Raw genomic sequence first — 20,083 nt, forward strand, 5'->3', positions numbered from 1 at the left:
AACCCTCCATGCTGGATTTCAACTAATTTGCTGAAGATTACTGCTTATGCAGATTGTGAATCACTGTTACTCTGAAACATCTGCCCATATGCTTCCACAAATAGGTCGTTAAAAGCTTGACCGTGTGACTGGTTTTGAGATCAACCTCGTCAAGAACACTACGAGAACGCAGCCAAGAGCGAGACAAAACTTTATTTTGCATACCTTAATAATATTCCATAATTAGGATCAAATAATACAGGGTTTAAAAAAGTGCTGTAATTGTGTTTGAGTCTCTGCGGACAAGTGAGCGATCACCCACGTCGCGGGCCGGAACATCAGGCCCAGAACCCGGCGAGCGTGGGCAGCACGGCAGGGGTGATCGCTGCCGTGTCCCTCTGTACGCGCGGACATCAAACCACCTCAATCCGAGGTCCCACAATTCAAAATGATCCTGATTGTATTTTCAAACCCACGAAGTGCTTGTTCAGTACAACCAGCACGAGTTTTCAAGACACAAGCAATTTGGAAACGATGCCGAGAGCATCTGTGTAATTTTTATTAGGCAAGCGGGGGCACGTCTGGCCATTTGTATAATTGTACCTCACAATGGAAGGTGATATCAGATTTCCCCTCTGTCCTGTCCCGGGGGGGCAGGCCCTCGTTACAGGGCTGGTTGGACTAATGCAGAAGCTTGTTCTTTTTCAGTGTCATCGCATTCGGCTTTACTGTGGCGTCGCATTAATGTCCCTTGTGGGCTTTTCTCTGACCGCATTAACTGTTCATCAGGAAACTACAGGAATTACGCCCTCTGACAGCCCCCCCCCCCTGTCAGTGCTGTAAGTGGGGGGGGGGGGGAGAGATGTGTGGCTCAGCAAGTTTGGACACTCTGCCTGTGATCAGAAGGTTGTTGGTTCAAATCTCAGGGTCGGCGGTGTGCTCTCCCTGTGTAACGAGGTGTCTTTTCAGCACTGGGTCCTTAATCCCCAACAGCTCCAGGGACCATCTGACTGTCCCTGCTTTCAGGTCTACGTCACTTGCTTTCAGGTCTACGTCACTACATAAATAAATAGTAAGGGGGTCGATATAAGCCAAATTGGAGGCAGGGACAAGCACACTCAAAGCTGGATGTGGATTGGGGAGGGGTCAAATTGAGCTGAAGGCCTTGCTTTGCAGTGATGGGATGGGGAGAAGAGAGGAATTGGGTTAGGGGACATCCTGAAAGGTAGGGGACATCCTGACTGCTGACTTCAGTACACGACTTCATACACGGTTGCCTTCTTGTCCCCTGAGCCAGTGACGATGAACTTGTCGTCCGGTGACACGTCACAGCTCAACACCGACGACGACTCCTTGGACTGTGTACGGGTGACAAGAAACAGATGTCAGCAGGACAGGAACATGCGCCGCACTCTGCCGTCAGTAACATTTATTTTTTGCGATGGTGGCTCAGTAGGTGGCGCTGTTGCCTCACACACCCAGGATTGTGGGTTTGAATATCACATCCTCTCTGTGTATATGGGGTTTGCATCTTCTGCTCTCGCAGTCTGGGTGCCCCGAGTACCCTGCTTCCCTCCCGCAATACAAAGGCATGACGTTAAGCTAACTTGCCTATAGTGTATCTGTGGCTGTCTCTGAATTCAGGGGCTGCACCCTTCGAAAGCTGCATTCGAAGACCGAATGCGTCGCAGCAGCGCAGGCTGTCGCATTTCCAAGGCTCCTTCACATGTGGTCTACAAATGCATCCTTTTGCCAAGTCGGCGAAGGACCCACCCAATGGATGCTTCGCAACCCGACATATCCCAAGATTCATTGCACAGAGGTAAAGTGGGTAAAATGGGACACAGTCCCTGAACGCTGTGCTGTGCTGTGCTGTGCTGTGCTGTGCTGTGTGGGAGAGGTTCCAGACCCTCCATGGCCCTGACCCAGATCAGCAACTGGACGACGCATGTTATCGTGTGGTGAAGTATTATAACGTTTGTTCAGACAGCTAGCTGTCCAGTTTGCTTGTACCATGTTAAACTTCAAGGCTATTGCTTCAAGGTATTGCCCCCCCACCTGGAATATGCTGGCTCCGTAGGGGGTCCTCCATGCGTTGAGGAGGTTGTCCTTGCCGGTGCTCACAAACCACTTCCCTGTGAAATGCAAACTCATCACAACTGCTGCAGGTTGCATTTTGCTCGCATACTTAAGTCCTGATAAGATCTGACGATGTGCATGCACTGTTTCAACATGCGCTTTTTAGTATTTTGCTTCTCACAACTGCCACAATCTCAGAGTGATAGGATGCTAACATTACGATCCTGCTTTGCCTGTAAAATCAGTAAACGCTGTTTTCTTTTACATGGTGGATTTTTATAAGAAATTTTCACAGGCCTTTAATGTACGGGTGGCAACACGAGACCCAAAGTAACATACCGCAGTAGGCGAACTTGAGCGAGAGCACGCAGCTCTCATGCAGGTGCAGCTGGTATTTGTCGGGCTTGGACACGTGCAGCACCTCCACGTTGCTGCTCTCCATCCCTACGGCCAGCCAGTCTCCTGTGGGACAGTGGCCCAGAGAGAAGATCTGGACGGAGAGGAGGAGGGGGGGCCAGGAGGCAGACGTGAGGTAAACCAGGCAGACTCAATGTTCTCAGAGCAGGGGGTGTGAACGCAGAGGCCGAACTGACCAATCGCTGCAGTCTGTCCCATTGCGGCCCCACCCCTTACCTGGGAGGTGAAGTCATGCTGCTGCAGTTGCCGCCCCTCCCTCAGGTCCCACCCGCGCACCGTGTTGTCCAGCCCCCCCGTCCACAGCTTGGTCCCGTCGTTGGAGATGTCGATGCAACTGGCCCCATCTGTGTGGCCCTGGAACTGTCTGGGAGGCCCAGGGAGCAGTCGGCATACTGTCAGGTACTTGCTAATACTTCACTTTTCAGTATGTAACAGGGGTAAATACAGGGGCGGGGCCACAGGGGCAGTAGCCCCAGCTGATTGGCCCTCTCCCTGTCACTCATCAATTCAAAACATAAATCATTGGCTGATGATGAAGTTGGCCCCCCTATATAAATTAAGGCCCACCTTAAGATATCCTAGTATCACCCCTACCGTGTATCCTAAGCCCCCCCCCCCTCAACTCTCCCCCATGGCAATATTTACCTGACCAAGGTCTGGTTATGCAGGTCCCAGACCACAATGTTTCCGTCGCTGCAGCAGGAGAAGCAAACCTTGTTGTCGGGGCTGATGGCCAGAGCGTAGCAGGCGGGGGCCGATGATGTCAGCTCCGCCTTGATGCGGGGGGTGGGTGTGGCCAGGTCCCAGATGGACAGGGTGCTGGCCTCCCCTCCCACTATCAGAGTTCGCCCGTCGGGGAGGAGCTTACAGGAGCGGATGTAGTTGTCTCTGTTCTGATCAGGTGACACAGAATCATTGCGGTTAAGGTGCCGCATTCGGCCCTCGGCACACGCTCATGCCGCTGGAGAATCCTCCCCAGAAATGCTAGCGGAGCGGCTAATGCTAACAGCCCCGTCCGGCCGGCGCTCACCAGGCAGTCCAGCTGGGCCATGGCGCTCTTGCTGCCCGGCTGGCTGATGTCCCACACCTTCACGCAGCCCTTGCCGCCGGTGTAGACGTGCCGCGTGGAGGCGCTGATGGTGACGGCGCACACCACCTCCCCGTGGCTCAGCGTGTGGATCTGCCGGGCGTGGCGCGGGATCCCGGGGCCCAGCAGGGCGTCGGGGGGGAAGGGTACAGGCTGCATCTGCCCGTCCGCGCTCACGTGGAAGGAGTAGGCCCTGCGACAGGAGGGGAGGAGAGGAGACTCTGGGTTAACACTCTGGATAGTAACACTGACACTGGAACACTGTGGTCAGTAACACTGAGATTAGAGTTCTGGCTACAGACAGACAGTAACACTTGAGTAATGTGTCCAGAAATTAACCTGTCAACGGATATTGAAGTCTGATTTAAAATTTGGCTCAGTTGCGGCCACTGTCTCTTTCCAAGCCTTGCAGAAGAACCAGATAAACTTACGGCTTGCTGCCTGTTGTGCCAGGAACCGACGAGGACACCCCCAGGGGCCTGAGGTGCGAACGAGACTCATGCGCCACCTACAGAAGAAATTTGGCGGCGCAGGGGAATCACGCTCAGTTTAATTTAGCACAATTACCGTTTTCTCTTGACAGCGTCCACATGCTAGCATGTCTCAGAGAGGCTCACCATGGGGCTGCGGGTATATCCTCCGACAGCTGTGCTCATTTGTGGCGAGAGGCTTATAGCGCCCGCAAAGCCGCCAGGGCTGGCCAGCTCGCCGTTCAGCCCCCCGTGGGAAACGGCCCCAAAATGAGTCGGGTACGAGCCGGAGGACAGAGACAGCGGACTCCGCAGGGCTGGTGTGAGAGAGGGAAGGAGAGAGGTACTGGTTTAGGTCCAGGGCTTTTTTAAAAAAAAAAAAGTATCATTATTTTTTCAGAACTTGGTTGCTTTGGCACTCATTCCTGTCCCCTTTTCCCGGCCAAAAAAAATCCATCTGGTTCTCAGAAGCAGAGATCAGGGGCTACAACAAAGCGGGGAAGGAAGGGAAGGAGAGATGGAGCAGAGGAAGTACAAACGTCTGGCGGGAGCCGAACGACGGACTCTGCGTGAACCCACACGCTGGCTGTAAGACAGCAGATCTGCCTGGAGAAACAGCATCGATTTGGCTGGGGGATTTAATATAGGCGAGGAGGGGGGGGGGGGATCAGCCTCACCCAAGGGGTCGGACAAGGACGACTTGCTGGCCAAACGCAGGCAGGACGAGCTGGGGCCTGGGGTGAGAGCGTCCGGGTGCGAGGGGGAAGGAGTCCCCGAGTTGGAGGAGGGGGAAGCTGATTTCTCCATCTGAGCAGACAGTACCAGTGAGGGGGGGGGGGGTTAGGTGAGAGATTCTCAGACTCTCAAATATAGCTAATACAGCCTGAGCCGGTGTCCTCCGGAGGGTCTACCTGGGAATCCCTGGCCTTACTGGGAGTCGGGGGGCTGTGAGGTGGCGGGGAGGTGCGGCCCAGGGAGGTGGGGCTCCCGCGTGGCTCCTTCCGGAGGGTCAGCTCCCGGTCAGGCCCATTGCTCCGGGGGGAGCAGGCGGGGCGGGGTCCGCCAGCCGGGGATGCGGGCTCCTAGACGCGAGGGACAGCGGGTGTCAGCCGAACCTGCTTACGGAGAACGGCGACGCCGCGGGGTACAGTTACTCACAGCGGGAAGGAGGCCTGGCTCTCGGCCTGTTTCCGTAGGTGACGGCGGATCGGGATTTAAAGTCGCATTCTAACCTGTGCGGCTACCACATCAGAAAAACCTTCACTGCGACCCTTACAGGAATAATCATGCGTTTCGGGCTGGGTTAGGGAATCTGCGGAGAGCGACTCGGATTTCCCACGAAGCAGGATCACAGCTGTCACAGCCGAGCTCAGATTGACGGCGCCGAGCGCGATAAGAGTTTCTAAGGTTACAACAGCACCATCTAGTGTCATGATGGATATCGGCCGCAAGGGACTGTGAGGACGGACGCCCAGGTCCTCCGGCCAGACGCGTCGAGCGAAGCGCGTGAAGGCAGGGGGTGCTCACTGCGGGTGGGAAACAAGCGAACCGGGGCGGAGAGAACGATGACGCCACCTCATTGGACACGTCCACCTCCAGGTTGTCCTCACTCTTGTCCCCTTCACTGTCCTGCGAAACAGGAAAGACTCCAATCAGGGTTTGATGACGGGCCAGCGTCTAACGTTATAATCCTACTCGAGGTGACATCACCCCCTGCTTTTAGACCGCTGATGTGCACAAGGGGTCGACACATTTTATTCCGTTTCTAAAACGAGTTTTTATGATTAACCCCAGTCAGTTCCCAGCTCTGAAGTAGCATGGCTGCATATTACCCTGCCAAGATCTATAAAAGGTAATTATATCGACGGTCAAGGCACATGTTTTCACTATACACCTTTGAGTAATGTTTGGATCTAACCTCTCTGCGATGCCGTAGAGTGGACCCTCACCCTTTTGAGCGATGCCGTTTGGCTGCATAGGATATACCCCCATTACCAGTGCGGCGGTCTTACATAGTGTGCTGTGGGGGGCTCTTTGTCATCACAGCGCTTCCTCTTGACGTCGCCCCCTGCTGTCTGAGCTGGGAAGACGCCCGAGGGGCCCTGCCGATCCTCTGTGGGCTGGCTGTCCGTCGATGACACCGACTTACTCTGTGACGCGCACAGGGATGTATGTCAATGCACACACACACACACACACACACACACACACATTTGAATTCATGTCTTTGTGGGGACCATCCATTCATATCTATGGAAAAAAACCTTAATCACAACAATGACGACCTCTACCATAAGTAACCAAACGAAATAGAGGACTTTTGGCTATTTTCGTTTTTTGATTACAGTCACAGATTTTTACTAGACTGAGTTCCCCATTGTGACGAAAAAGTCCCCACATCCTCAAAATGACAGGTTTTTTTTTTCACGTCGTGGGGACATTTGGTCCCCACAATGTAATACATAACTCACACACAAGAGACACACACGTGAGCATACAGGAGCAGTGCATGGCCAGTCACAGCACGCACTTATGGCACGAAACAGGAAGTCAGTCTACTTACCCTGCCTGGTGTGCCAGCTGGGAACAGCACACGGCCAGTGGGTCAGCGGTGGGGGTGGGGGTGGGGGGGGGGGGGGGGGCGTAGAGAAGTCAACAGCTCAGCTCCACAGCAGGCAAGATCAACCCCAGAGATTTAACCCTGACCTCCAACATTTCTACCTCTTAGTTGCTCGTCCAAGTGGCCACGGTCGTCCTTGCCCAGGTGTGCAATCCCGCCAAGTGCCCCGGAAAGAGCCATGAGCCCGGCGCTGCCCCCCAGGGACACCGCTGCGGGGTGGGGGGCCAGGGGCATGCCGGGGGTGTGGTGAGACAGGTGCTGGAGCTGCTGCTGCTGCGGAGGAAGCCGGCAGAGGGTCAGAAAGGCCCACCCCCACAGGCAGGCTCCTGTCAGTTTCAGCTGTGGCCAGCAGGGGGCTCACCACTTCAACTAGGGCTCCATTTTGATATTGAGTGTTTAAGTTCTGAAATCCCAGGATGTTCCCCTGCTGTTGCTCCCACAGGAAAAAAATTTCAATCTCTATAAAAATAGTTTTTTTTTATCCACTTCTTAAATGCAAAGTGTCCGCTTCCTGGCAAGCGATGCTGAATATGTACAATCCTGCCAGATCTCGAAATAAAAGCGTGTTTGCGTCTGTTTAGTACTTAGATAGGAGATGGCTGCATGCAATATGCATAAGGGAATCCCCCCCAGACCCTACCCGCCCGCCCCCCCCCCCCCCCCCCCAGAATACAAGGTGCTGTACGCTCTACCTGTGCCTGAAAGTCACTTTGATGTACCTGCTATATGACAGAATGTAATACAGTGAATGCAGTGCTAAGTGCTAGTGATGTAGAAGATGCAGGTTCCGGGGAGTTCCGGAGAGTTCCGGGGAGTTCCGGAGATCTCACCCCGATGATGGCGTTGAGTTCGGCCATGGTGACCTGCTTGGCCCTCTCCACGGCCTGGACCACCTGCTGCTGGTGCTGCGGGACACGGAGATGCCACGTCAGAAGCCTAGAAGAACACTATGAAAAACAGGTGCAGAGCCCTGCGTGGCTATATGGATATTACTTTTAACATTTAAACTTGGCAGACACCTTTGTCCAAAGTGACTTATAAGTTAAGCAGAGGATTTATCACTGGCATGCAGTGCTGCTAGGCTGGGCCTACAGTGAGTGACTATATCGGTACATCAGTATCAGTGCAGTGGATGCAGATCAGCAGCACGGTAGTGTGGGCGTGAGTGTGTCGGGGCTTGGACCCTACACACCTCCTGGGACAGGAAGGGCACGATCTGGGCACAGATGGCACTGAGGCGCTTCACGATCTCCGCCTGCAACACAGTGTGCAGCTCTGAGAATGCCAACCACACGTAACTTCACGCAACACAGACACACGCACACGTAAGATACACAGGCACACAGACAAAGACACACCCAGACATACACACTCTCACACAGATAAACACACGGCGCAGGCACTCAAAGACACACATAATCTCACATAGACACACAGAAACACAGACACACAAACCCATACAGACACACGCACATACAGACACACACACTACACAGGCAGACAAACCTTTACTCATATCTTTGTGGGGACTCTTCATTCATTTCTATGGGCAAAACCCAAATTCCAACAATGACACCCTTAACTCCTACCCACCCCTAACCTTAACCATAAGTAACCAAACAAAGTATAAGACTTTTGGCTTTTTTAGTTTTTTGATTGCAGTCACAGATTTTTATTAAATTGAATTTCCCCTTATGGAGACCAAAACAAATGGTCCCCACAAGTCAAAATAACATGTTTTTATCATTTTGTGGGACATTTGATCCCCACAATGTAATGTATATCTGACCCACACACACAAACAAACAGAAAGCACAGCCCTTTCAGAGAGGAAGCAAAGGCAGCCATCATTGTACTTCAGTAAAGATACCATCCTATAAAATCTGCTGCTGTTTCAGAATCAGAGTTTATTTGAACAGCCCCCCGGCGTGCGTGTGGGCCGTTTCTGCCAGCTAAGTGATGCCAATCTGTCCAAACACGCTGGCGACCGCTGCCAAGGCCGGCATCCTCTAACAGCATGCGTCTGGTCACGTCTGTGCCGATGCATTAACCTCTGGCGAGGCAGTGGGCCTCCACATCAGGAAAGCACAGGAAAGAGCAAACAGGCTGTAAAATAAGCTCCGATACACGAACAAACATGCAGGCAAAGCCGTAGAATAGAGCAGGCAAAACAGACGTAAACAAACAAGCATCTGGAGTCGCCGAACAATGGAGGTACACAAACAAACAAACAAACAGTAAACAAAAAAAGCCCATAACAGATAGAATAAGCATATAGCAAGAACCAGAACAGCATGAGATCAGGCAGTGTGTGATACTGAACACCACCTGGTCATTCCAGCAGGGTGACGCAATTCTCGCAGATCATAAATCTCTCTCTCTCTCACACACACACACACACACACACACACGCGGTGTTTCCTTATAGTCCTCCTTAGCTGGCCCAGAAACCTGCATGCTCCTAATCCAGCTCATCACCAAAAAAAAAACAGAAAACTGAAGAACAACCCAAGATTTCAGCAGAGGAGACGGACAGATGCAATACTGTTTGCTCTCCAGGTTTAAATTTCAATATACTGGAAGTAAAGTAAGTAAAAGAGAATAGTTTTAGTCTGCAACCCGACTGCAGCTTATATTGTACATCAGGGGTCACCAACATAGTGCCCGTGGGCACCAGGATGTCCCCAAGGACCACATGAGTTGCCCGCGGACCTGTTCTAAAAATAGCACAACTCACCGGTGAGCAGCGTCTAAAATTTAATTTTATCCTGTTGCTATTCTTCTTTAATCACATTTGCATTTATATAGATTTGAAAATGACAATATCTAAAAAAAAAAGCATTTAAAACATGTTTATTATACAGGATTTAAAAAGAGTGTATCAAACTGGTAGCCCTTCGTATGGCTCGGTACCCGTGAAGTAGCTCTCAGTTTCAAAAGGGTTGGTGACCCCTGTTGTACATGAAGCTGATCTGGGTCGACACCACAGCGACACAGAACACACAGTGGACTGCTATGAAACATAATGCATGCCTATCAGACAAAGACTAAGCTCCTGTAGCTCAACACGTACAGCATTGTGCCAATGATGCCGAGGTCGTGGGTTCAAATCTCAGGGAGCATTGTAACCCTTCCTTCTACTTACAAGTCTTTGGATAAACACTTCAAATAAATAAGTAAAAGTGATACACTGAGACACAGCAGTGCCACCTGGCTGCCAGTGATGGAAGTGCATAAACTAACACCATGGCTCCGCCTCTTGCTGGCACCCTGGCCGGCTTATACCTCTACCAAGGCCCTACAGGAAGATCCTACTCCTGCTCCCGAAGTGAGAGAAGTGGGCCGGCAGCAGCCCCATTACTGCATTAGCACGCAACGGCACAGACGTCCTAAGATCACAAGTGGTCGTGGCGAGGCGCTAACGGTTTGCTAATTTCCCCCCCTCTCACATTTCACCCTCGTGTGCATAAGCTGGGGGAGGAAGGCTGTCACATTTGGCCAGAACGTGACCCATGCTGCAGAGTTCAGTCAGGCCCAAATCGGCGTCGTGACTCCCTTGAATTGCCCGGCCAAGGGCCCCCCCAGAGGATGCCAGAGGGGGGGCTATAAATACAGTGCTGACCAACTTCTGCCCAGACAACAAAATGCAGGGTCACTATAGACTGTCAACACCATGCCTCCTGTGCAGGGCACGATGGACGCCTCAAAGTTTCAGCTTCAGCTTAATCACTCTTGATCGTGCTATATATAATCTATCACTCTTGATCACCTATGGTCGCCATTAGTCTGGAGCCTACCTCAAGAAGCAGGGGACACGAACACAAAAAAACCCACTAAAAACAGCAAAAACAGAATTCATCTTAATTCACTATTAAGAATTCTTTTAAAGTACTAAGACGTGTCCAAATTGGTTTTAAGATATGCAGTTACACAGATATTCTATTATAAATATTCTAAATTCATATACGAATTATTTCCGTATTTCCATTTGTGCTTACTGTTACTCTGAATCAATGATTTATTGAAAGCCATGGAAAAATGAAGCATTAGAGACTCAGAAATCAAATAAATGGTGAATAATTGATTAGGACATAAGCGCACTTAGATAATTCCTTTGATAACACATTCACACTGGAAAGATTTAGATTGTGATACAGTCAGACGAGCTGAATAAAGACCTCAGCTATGACAGAAGCGTGAGCAATTCCCAAAGCGCTCCTTTGGCACCCCAGGCCGTTCCGTTTGTTTGTTCTACTCCTCTGCCAACCAAACAATTAAACAAATCAACTAATTTTCAATACAATAACTATGAATCACGATAATCAGGGGGCGCTGAAATATATAGCGCTGCTGGTCTTTGAGGAGACCTCAGAGAGCACGTGGAGAGTGACGCCCAGGGAGTGTGGTAAGGAAATGATGTACGTGAGGGATTAATTGTTGACATTAATAATGAAAGGCAGAGCACATACAATGCTTGACTGCTCCCCGTGATAATTATGCTTTTACTTGCACCCACAGGGACCCATTAATGTTCTGACGCAGAGGGATCTTTGTCAGATCTGCAGTCTAACTGAGAAACCACCAGACAAAACTCCACCAGACAAAACTCCACCAGACAAAACTAATATGCTCCATAGGAAATGTACACAGGACTGTTTGACTGACGTGACTGTAGGCATGTACCCCTGTTCATCTGAGTCTTCAAAGCATGGGTCACACCTGAAAACCTCAATACCCCCCCCCCCCCCCCACACACACACACACACACATTTGGGACCTTGAACGAAACTGAAATTCAGTAGGGAGAAATCTTCACAGGAGGCCTGCACAGGCTTGGACGAAGCAGAGCAATTCTCATCGTGGGAGGGGTGAGCCTGGAAATCGGCTTCCCAGAGCATCATGGGAAGAGAGCAGAGCAGAGGGCAGCTTACCTGTTTGTGCATTTCGATGTTCAGGCCGTACGACATCTCGTAGTACTGGAAAAAAACACAAACCACCATTAAAAAAAGTGATGTTATTATTGTAATATTAAAATCCGGGATTTGTGATTTCACAGATGTTGAAAAAAGCAGCATATACAATACTGTGCAAAAGTGTGGTACTTTAATGGGCTGATATTAAAGAGCACATTCTCTTTCAAACAGGGTTGTGTGTCTGTGTGTGTCTCTCTCTCTCCTTCCTGCCGCTGTGATGCCTGAGTCTGGCAGTTATTACAATACATTTCAAGGGTTGGGTGGGGTTAGGAGAGAGAGCCTTCTGTCACACACGTGGTTGTCACGGTGACTGTGCTGTTGGGTCATTGTGTAGCTTTCTGCCTCAAATACTGTGACACACACATACACAGACACACATAGATACAGTAAATACACACGTCATTTTAAGGAAGAGTCTCTGAAAAATAATGCATCCCTTGATGGGATATATGAAGCAGCCGAAATTAAGCGTTGATGGAGTGTTCCAACTGAGGTGTGCTTGTCTGAGAGAGGTTTGGATGAAGGTCAGTCTCCCTTTCATCCACACCTGCCCCCTCCACAAAAACTCTGATCTGAGAACAGCCGTGATTCCGAATTCCACTTAGAGGGGACAGCTGCTTGTTAGGCAGCATTGTACATCAGTGTTTCCCGATCCAGTCCTCAGGGACCAAAGGTAGTTCACGTTCCTGCTCTCTCCCAGAAAAAAATGTGGACTGTTTGGCAGGGTGCTCGGAGGGAGCAAAAATGTGGACCGGCTGTGGGTCCCTGAGGACCGGATTTGGAAACACTGATCCACAGAACTGCTTAACAAGCAGCTCTTAGAACACAAAATAGAGCAAGGTGATCCCAGAATACAGTGACAAACATGCTTACTTCCTGCTTTTGTCACTCTCTGAGTGGTTTTGTTAGCAGTGTCCACCAGTGTTAATTTCCCAACATTGTTACTATTCTTATAAACAACAACAATAACAATAGTAATAATAATAATCTTTTTCCACATTACTTTGTATGCATCTTCTAGAACGTTTTTAGAACTGAGAAGCCCAACCGGATGAATGACCTGCTGGGAAGATGGTGATGTCACCACCTGCCTCTGCTGCAACCAACAGAGGGCGTATGTTCCCATCGGAGGGTAGTGGGCGGGGTCAGTGTGGGTAGGGGCGGGGGGGGTTATCGTTTAAGAAGCCTCTGAACGATTAGATTAGATTCGCCCGCACGTGGTGCTCTGCCAGACGTCTCTCCCAATAAATCCTCCCGTCCCTGACCTGACAACTGATCAGCAAGAACATTCAGTACCACATATATTAAAAAAAATAAATAAGAGAGGAATAAATTATGTACTTATAAAAAGAACTGGATGTCTGTCAACATGAGTCCCAATGTACATGGTGACTCTGTTAGCTGCAAGCCCCTAAATTTAGCCTGTGGGCATTTTCCTCTGTCAAATGAAGAGGGTCATTGTTACTTCATATTATTTACGCGTCCGTGCTTGTATTCCCCCCCATATGCTACGCCCCCCCATCTCCTGCTCTCCTTTACTTTCCTCTTCCCTCCTTGTCTCACCCTCTCCCTCCCTCTCTCTCTCCCTCTAAGCTGCTGTGAACACACACACACACACACACACATAACACAGACATGAAAACGGAACCCATCTGCGCTTGTCTAAGTGCCGATTCTGGACTTGCGTTTGGGTTTTGAAGCGGTGCCGTTCCCCACGATATGGACTCTGGCCCCGTGTGGACCTCGTGCGGGCCCCGTGCGGGCCCCATGGGGGCCTTGTGCTGTCGGCCAGCCCTTGGCTCGGATGCCGGACGGATCCGGCCGGGCAGATAATGTGCAGGATGTATCGGCAGGTCAGCTGAATGTCACAGGGAGCCTCGTTGCTGTGGTGGGGGTATGAGGGGGGGGGTTGAGGACGGGCTACAAGGTCTCTTCCTCTTCCGCTGTATGAAGGAGCACATTGTTCCTCTGAAATCCTTGTGCGGAGGGGGAGTAGCCTGGTCTTTAGCACGCTCCGAGAATGCTAACCCTGGTGTCACCGTTGTACGTCGGACAGAAGACCGAGAGGCAAAGGATGGCACCGAAATGACAAGCTGTCGTCCTGGGGGGGGGGGGGGCGGCTGCGGGGGAGGCTCTCACTCACCATGATGTAGTGCCTCTGCATCTCAGTCTTCTCGCCGGCCAGTTTCTCGCACTCCAGCTTCAAGCTGCAAGAGCACATGGGAAATTAGTGTCTCCGTGACGTGGCCCGACAGGCGCGTGCAGCCCAGCAGGACTGTTCACGGCCACAGCCGTCTCACGCTGAACATTTCACAAGAAGATCCACAAGTACGCCTCTAACCGCCTGAAAGTCAGACTTGTGGACCAGATCACATGCAACAAATACATGTAGCACTACCCTAACCTATAGCGCTACCCTAACCTGTACTGTTAGCCTAACTTGTACCATCAGCCTTACCTGTAGCACTAGCCCAGGGTTGTGAATTTTTTTCAGCTGGCTGGCGTGAGATTTTCGAGACAAGTCTGCACACACATGCACATGCATTTACCTGTATGTAACAGGTTTATTGCTTTGTAAATAGTCTGTAGGGTCTGCAAGCTACCCCAACATTTTTGCCAATTTTAGGTTTATAATGGAAAAATTTAGATTTCCCATAAGATTTCTTGTGTGAGCATGAGAGTCTGAAACCATGAGTGTCACACCAGATGTGTGAAAATTGCCAACCCTGTATTAGCATAACCAGTAGTGCTAGCCTAACCTGTAGCTTTAGCCTAACCTGTAGCACTAGCCAAATCTGTAGTGTAAGCCTAACCTGTAGCTTTAGCCTTAGCTGTAGCACTAGCCTTGCCTGTAGTGTAAGCCTTACTTGTAGCGCTTGTCTAACCTGTAGCATTAGCCTAACCTGTAGTGCTAGCCTAACCTGTAGCACTAGGCTAACCTGTAATGTAAGTCTTACCGGTAGCGCTAGCATAACCTGTAGCACTAGCCTTGCCTGTAGTGTAAGCCTTACCTGTAGCGCTTGCCTAACCTGTAGCATTAGCCTAACATGTAGTGCTAGCCTAACCTGTAGCACTAGCCTAACCTGTAATGTAAGTCTTACTGGTAGCGCTAGCATAACCTGTAGCACTAGCCTTACCTGTAGTGTAAGCCTTACCTGTAGCACTTGCCTAACCTGTAATGTAAGTCTTACCAGTAGCGTTAGCATAACCTGTAGCACTAGCCTTACCTGTAGTGTAAACCTTACCTGCAGCGCTTGCCTAACCTGTAGCATTAGCCTAACCTGTAGTACACTTGCAGTGCCACACCTACATATGGAGAGAGGCCTACCTGTGGTACTGGGCCTGGAAGAACTGAAACTCCTCCTTGATGCGGTCCAGGGTTTCCAGGACAGTGAATTTCAAGGGCTGGGCAGACTGCAGGGGCACCTGGGACAGGCAGCAGAGTGGAGAGTGACCATCATCGCTACACGTCACCTCCAAGCCTCGCTAGCCGTTATTGTTGAGCTTAGCCACGATGGCTCCACTGCAGACACTTAATGAGCTCACTTTGAATTATTAACTCAAGATAAAATTTTCATAAGCTGACTCCATATGAATAACTTCTGATAAAAATGGAAGGATCCCAAAAGCTGCACACTGTTTCCTTTGAGATTAAAGGCACCAGGACTGACAAACGCAGCTCCAGTATGCTGGTGGGCCATTAGCTCTATTAATGGTATAGGCTAAGTTAAAGAAGTAAGACAGGTGACATCTTTCTCAGCCTGTTATATTAAAACTAGTGCTGAACCAATGTTAGCAGTACACTCTGCTTATTTTTTGTGGCTATCCTGCACTTTTATCAGAACCTGTGTTAGCACTGTCCTCTGCTCTAAAGGAACCTGTGTTAGCACTGTCCTCTGCTCTAACAGGACCTGTGTTAGCACTGTCCTCTGTTCTAAAGGAACCTGTGTTAGCACTGTCCTCTGTTCTAACGGAACCTGTGTTAGCACTGTCCTCTGTTCTAACGGAACCTGTGTTAGCACTGTCCTCTGTTCTAACGGAACCTGTGTTAGCACTGTCCTCTGTTCTAACCGAACCTGTGTTAGCACTGTCCTCTGTTCTAACGGAACCTGTGTTAGCACTGTCCTCTGTTCTAACCGAACCTGTGTTAGCACTGTCCTCTGTTCTAACGGAACCTGTGTTAGCACTGTCCTCTGCTCTAACAGGACCTGTGTTAGCACTGTCCTCTGTTCTAAAGGAACCTGTGTTAGCACTGTCCTCTGCTCTAACAGGACCTGTGTTAGCACTGTCCTCTGTTCTAAAGGAACCTGTGTTAGCACTGTCCTCTGTTCTAACGGAACCTGTGTTAGCACTGTCCTCTGTTCTAACGGAACCTGTGTTAGCACTGTCCTCTGTTCTAAAGGAACCTGTGTTAGCACTGTCCTCTGTTCTAAAGGAACCTGTGTTAGCACTGTCCTCTGCTCTAACAGGACCTGTGTTAGCACTGTCCTCTGTTCTAAAGGAACCTGTGTTAGCACTGTCCTCTGTTCTAACGGAACCTGTGTTAGCACTGTCCTCTGTTCTAACGGAACCTGTGTTAGCACTGTCCTCTGTTCTAACGGAACCTGTGTTAGCACTGTCCTCTGTTCTAACGGAACCTGTGTTAGCACTGTCCTCTGTTCTAACGGAACCTGTGTTAGCACTGTCCTCTGTTCTAAAGGAACCTGTGTTAGCACTGTCCTCTGTTCTAACGGAACCTGTGTTAGCACTGTCCTCTGTTCTAACGGAACCTGTGTTAGCACTGTCCTCTGTTCTAAAGGAACCTGTGTTAGCACTGTCCTCTGTTCTAACCGAACCTGTGTTAGCACTGTCCTCTGTTCTAACCGAACCTGTGTTAGCACTGTCCTCTGTTCTAACCGAACCTGTGTTAGCACTGTCCTCTGTTCTAAAGGAACCTGTGTTAGCACTGTCCTCTGCTCTAACAGGACCTGTGTTAGCACTGTCCTCTGCTCTAACAGGACCTGTGTTAGCACTGTCCTCTGTTCTAAAGGAACCTGTGTTAGCACTGTCCTCTGCTCTAACAGGACCTGTAGTAGCACTGTCCTCTGTTCTAACCGAACCTGTGTTAGCACTGTCCTCTGTTCTAACCGAACCTGTGTTAGCACTGTCCTCTGTTCTAACCGAACCTGTGTTAGCACTGTCCTCTGTTCTAACCGAACCTGTGTTAGCACTGTCCTCTGCTCTAACATAATCTGTGTTAGCACTGTCCTCTGTTCTAACGGAACCTGTGTTAGCACTGTCCTCTGCTCTAACATAATCTGTGTTAGCACTGTCCTCTGTTCTAACCGAACCTGTGTTAGCACTGTCCTCTGCTCTAACATAATCTGTGTTAGCACTGTCCTCTGTTCTAACAGGATTAGTGCTGGAGGGGATGGGAAAATCGGGAATACAAACAGACAGCAAAGTGTGTCTCAAACTAGAGGATGGTGTTTTTACCCTTCAGTAGCCTTTCAAATTTCCTCCTCTTCCTTGGAAATACGTGGCTTCCTCCACACCAAAAGCCAGAGGTCACCTTTCATGTAACTCAAACCCTAAGAGGGCTGGAAGGGCTGTTTGTCACCTATTTCATCTCCTTTGCTGGGACACCCAGTCCTTTGCCTTTGTAATGATCTAAATGCTATGGGTTTTTTTTTGGTGTGTTGTTTCAGGCACCAGTCTTCAATGCCAAAGTGAGCTTTTTAATTATTGATGACATTTTTCTGGGAAATTTCTCACAGCACATAGCTACTGAAAAGCATGAACTGCCGACGACCCAGGAGGGCTAAGGGGCAGAACGGTGGTACCCTGGCGTCCTGCTCGGGGTCATTTCATAACGTTCAGCCTGTGCACTTTAATCCTCAGGCTTCTGAGTGGCAAACAGCACTCAGCTTTCACTGCTGCTTCGGAGAAAGTGTCTGGGGACCTGGAGTTACTGAGGGATCGGCATTGACGCCAGACCAAGGTCAGCTCTTAATAGCCCCATTTTTTTCTGTAAGAAAGGAGCGATGACACTGCAGGGAGAAGCTGGCCCAGGGCTGGCACCGAATCGGCGCTTGGCCCACCAAACGGGAACGGGTGTGACTTTGCATCTGGCTAATGACTTAAAAGCATTTGCTTTTTAAACGTTACTCAGCCAGGCTGCTGGAGGGAGTTCTGCCCAGTTTAGCTTCAAATGAGGCAGCCATGTTTACTGATGATTCAGGCGTAAGTGGACACACACAAGAAGTGGTCGCATAGCACATGCGCCGATCAACATGCAGCTGCGTACAAAAAATGTGTTCGTGTCAAAACAGCAACAACTTCACATGTGACTCTCACTCTCACACGCCGACACGTGCTCAGTTCACCGTGATCTGGATTATTCTTGCGCTCATGTACACACCATCCAGACGCGCACAGTCAGTAGGCATCCCGCAGAGTATGGTGGTGTGTGCACATTCACACGCGGATCGCAGACATGTGAAGTTTGCACTTGTGAGAGATACAGTGACATTCACGATCACAAATGAGTCACATCTCAGCTGCCATATTCCTGTCTCTGTGTTTTTCCACTCGCAACTTCTCTTCCATTCCTCATTTACTGGTAATTACTTTTTCTTTTTTTTTATCCCTCATCTGTCTCTCCTTGTTTTACTCCTGCAGCCACTCAGTGCGGATGGACAGAGATGTGGATCCTTAAACCTCTCGCTTCCACATGGCAGATCAGATCGCAGCCTTGATGGACAGACGGTCGCCGTTCGCAGCTCTACATTCCCGGTCTAGAGGCCGATGCCCTCACTGCCCTCGCACTGCATCTGGAGAGGTTCCGTGACTCGTTCTGGACCGCTTTGGAGAAATTCCTGCAGGTTCCGGGTGCTCCAGATAATTCTGATAGCGAAGCACCCGGCTCGCTGCTGGCCGAGCGCTCATGTCCTAGCAGGAGCGCGCACATGCACACAAGTACGGAGACACGCTTGCACATGCACCGACAGAGACACAATGCCGCACTACTGGTTTACACATAGAGGCAGTTGCTCGCCGCACGTCTCCTCGATGAGCACAACTTAATGTCCCATTACCCTCCTCCCCCCGGAGCATAGTAGCTTCCTAAGCCCTTTGCCATGTAACGCTCCAAAACAAATATTCCCTCTGGGCGTATAATCAGACCCGGAGCTCCAATTTTCTTGCTCAAAAAAAAAAAAAACATCAAACGTAAGTGTGGTGCCCTGTCAGAAGCTCCGTTATACGTCGTCTTCGGTTTCATTCTGCCCTTTTGCTGTACAGTAGCATGTCCCTCCTGCCCCTCTGCTGGCTTTTAGGATCACCGCACTGGCTGCGATTCGCAGTGTTTTATTTCACTGGCGGCAGTGACAGGCCCCAGGAAAGGGACACAGGCCGCAGCCTGTGACCCATATTCATCACTTACGAAAGATACCGACTGCAAATCCCCTCACACTAGCCGGGGAGGGGGGCGAGCCGACGGGTGCGGGGGTGGGGGGGAGGCGAGCTGCAATACGAAGGGGCTTTTGCTGGATGGAGGAAACTGACCTCCTCCGCCGACCGACCACGGATCACCATCTGCGGTATGATGGCCGCCGCGTATTTGTCTGCCGCCCTGCTGTGGCGGCGATGTCACCGTCGCACGAGAGGTGGCACGGCTGGCCTCCAGTCTATCTCCAGCACAATCTCGGGTTAATGACCTGCACCTTTGATCAAAGGGTTCAAATCCCAGGAAGGAATTTATGCTGCACCCTTAGGCTATGGCAGCCATCCAAAGTTGTTTAAGCAAAGACACACCAAGCCTAGCACCTCAGCACTCTGCAAATACTAAGTGATGTAGATCAGACAGCGATGCCCACAGAATATGCTAATAACTGAAATTCCAAATCAATACACTTCCTCTTGCATACCACCCCCCCCAAAAAAAAATTCTGGCCCCAGCAGCAGCCCTATGACTTAGTTCAAGGGAATTGTGGGAGTCAGGAGTACTTACCGGGTGCCGTCCTTGTGGGTACATGATCTCAGGAGAGGATGAGCCTGTGGTTCACTTGACAGCCAACTGTGACCCCCCCCCAACCTTAAGTTCTCCTCACACAGGGCCCCAGGGAATACAGAACCTCCCAGACAAGTTGAGGGCCGCGCTCCGTCCTGGAACTCCCGCCAGAAGCAGATCCGCCAGGTCTGTGGGTGCCGGCTGAGGGGCGAGTCAGGGACGTCCTCTTCCACGCTCGGTACCTTTCGGTTCTGAGGGAGACCTGCTTCTCACTCCTGCCAACGGCTTGCGAGGAAGTTGGAGTTCCCCCGAGAAATCATGGCATCAAAGTGCTCTCAAAAATAAGCTGTGCAAACTGCTCCCCCCTCCCCTTTCTTCTAGACCTTTCGCCGACCCTCCCCAGGAAAATCCAAACATAAACACGCTCCACCATCCAAATGTGAATTTAAGAGCGACCACCCCCCCCCC

The 20,083-nt window shown here is 50.5% G+C and overlaps 1 protein-coding gene across 3 annotated transcripts; it reads right to left on the reverse strand.

Moving 5' to 3' along the window:
* Window positions 1-173: 173 nt before the first annotated feature.
* On the reverse strand, window positions 174-20,077 carry LOC111836630 (transducin-like enhancer protein 4). 3 transcript variants are annotated; one of them, XM_072704064.1, is made up of 20 exons: window positions 19,616-20,077; window positions 14,954-15,051; window positions 13,769-13,832; window positions 11,584-11,628; window positions 7,845-7,907; window positions 7,483-7,557; window positions 6,754-6,922; window positions 6,596-6,612; window positions 6,045-6,182; window positions 5,560-5,661; window positions 4,944-5,114; window positions 4,710-4,839; window positions 4,180-4,349; window positions 3,994-4,070; window positions 3,506-3,755; window positions 3,121-3,368; window positions 2,692-2,839; window positions 2,398-2,548; window positions 2,038-2,114; window positions 174-1,337 (listed from the first exon to the last, which is right to left on the reverse strand). In XM_072704064.1, the coding sequence occupies exons 1-20, from the start codon at window positions 19,637-19,639 to the stop codon at window positions 1,230-1,232; spliced, it is 2,325 nt and encodes a 774-aa protein (XP_072560165.1). In that variant the 5' UTR covers window positions 19,640-20,077; the 3' UTR covers window positions 174-1,229. The 3 variants fall into 3 exon arrangements, with proteins under 3 accessions (XP_072560165.1, XP_072560166.1, XP_072560164.1); XM_072704065.1 differs by having other exon boundaries at window positions 5,608-5,661; window positions 6,754-6,925; XM_072704063.1 differs by having other exon boundaries at window positions 6,754-6,925.
* Between the last annotated feature and the right edge of the window lie 6 nt (window positions 20,078-20,083).

The sequence above is a fragment of the Paramormyrops kingsleyae genome, chromosome 21 (genome assembly GCF_048594095.1).
Source record: "Paramormyrops kingsleyae isolate MSU_618 chromosome 21, PKINGS_0.4, whole genome shotgun sequence".
NCBI classification, from domain to species: domain Eukaryota; kingdom Metazoa; phylum Chordata; class Actinopteri; order Osteoglossiformes; family Mormyridae; genus Paramormyrops; species Paramormyrops kingsleyae.

What these genes read in the sequence shown, in the direction of transcription:
- LOC111836630 (XM_072704063.1), bottom strand. Translation starts at nt 19,639, where the DNA reads ATGTACCCACAAGGACGGCACCCG. An exon ending in GATATACCCGCAGCCCCATG is followed by an intron (nt 4,071 to 4,179) that starts GTGAGCCTCTCT and finishes TTTCTTCTGTAG; the next exon opens with GTGGCGCATGAGTCTCGTTC. An exon ending in GCTCAAGTTCGCCTACTGCG is followed by an intron (nt 2,115 to 2,397) that starts GTATGTTACTTT and finishes TGCATTTCACAG; the next exon opens with GGAAGTGGTTTGTGAGCACC.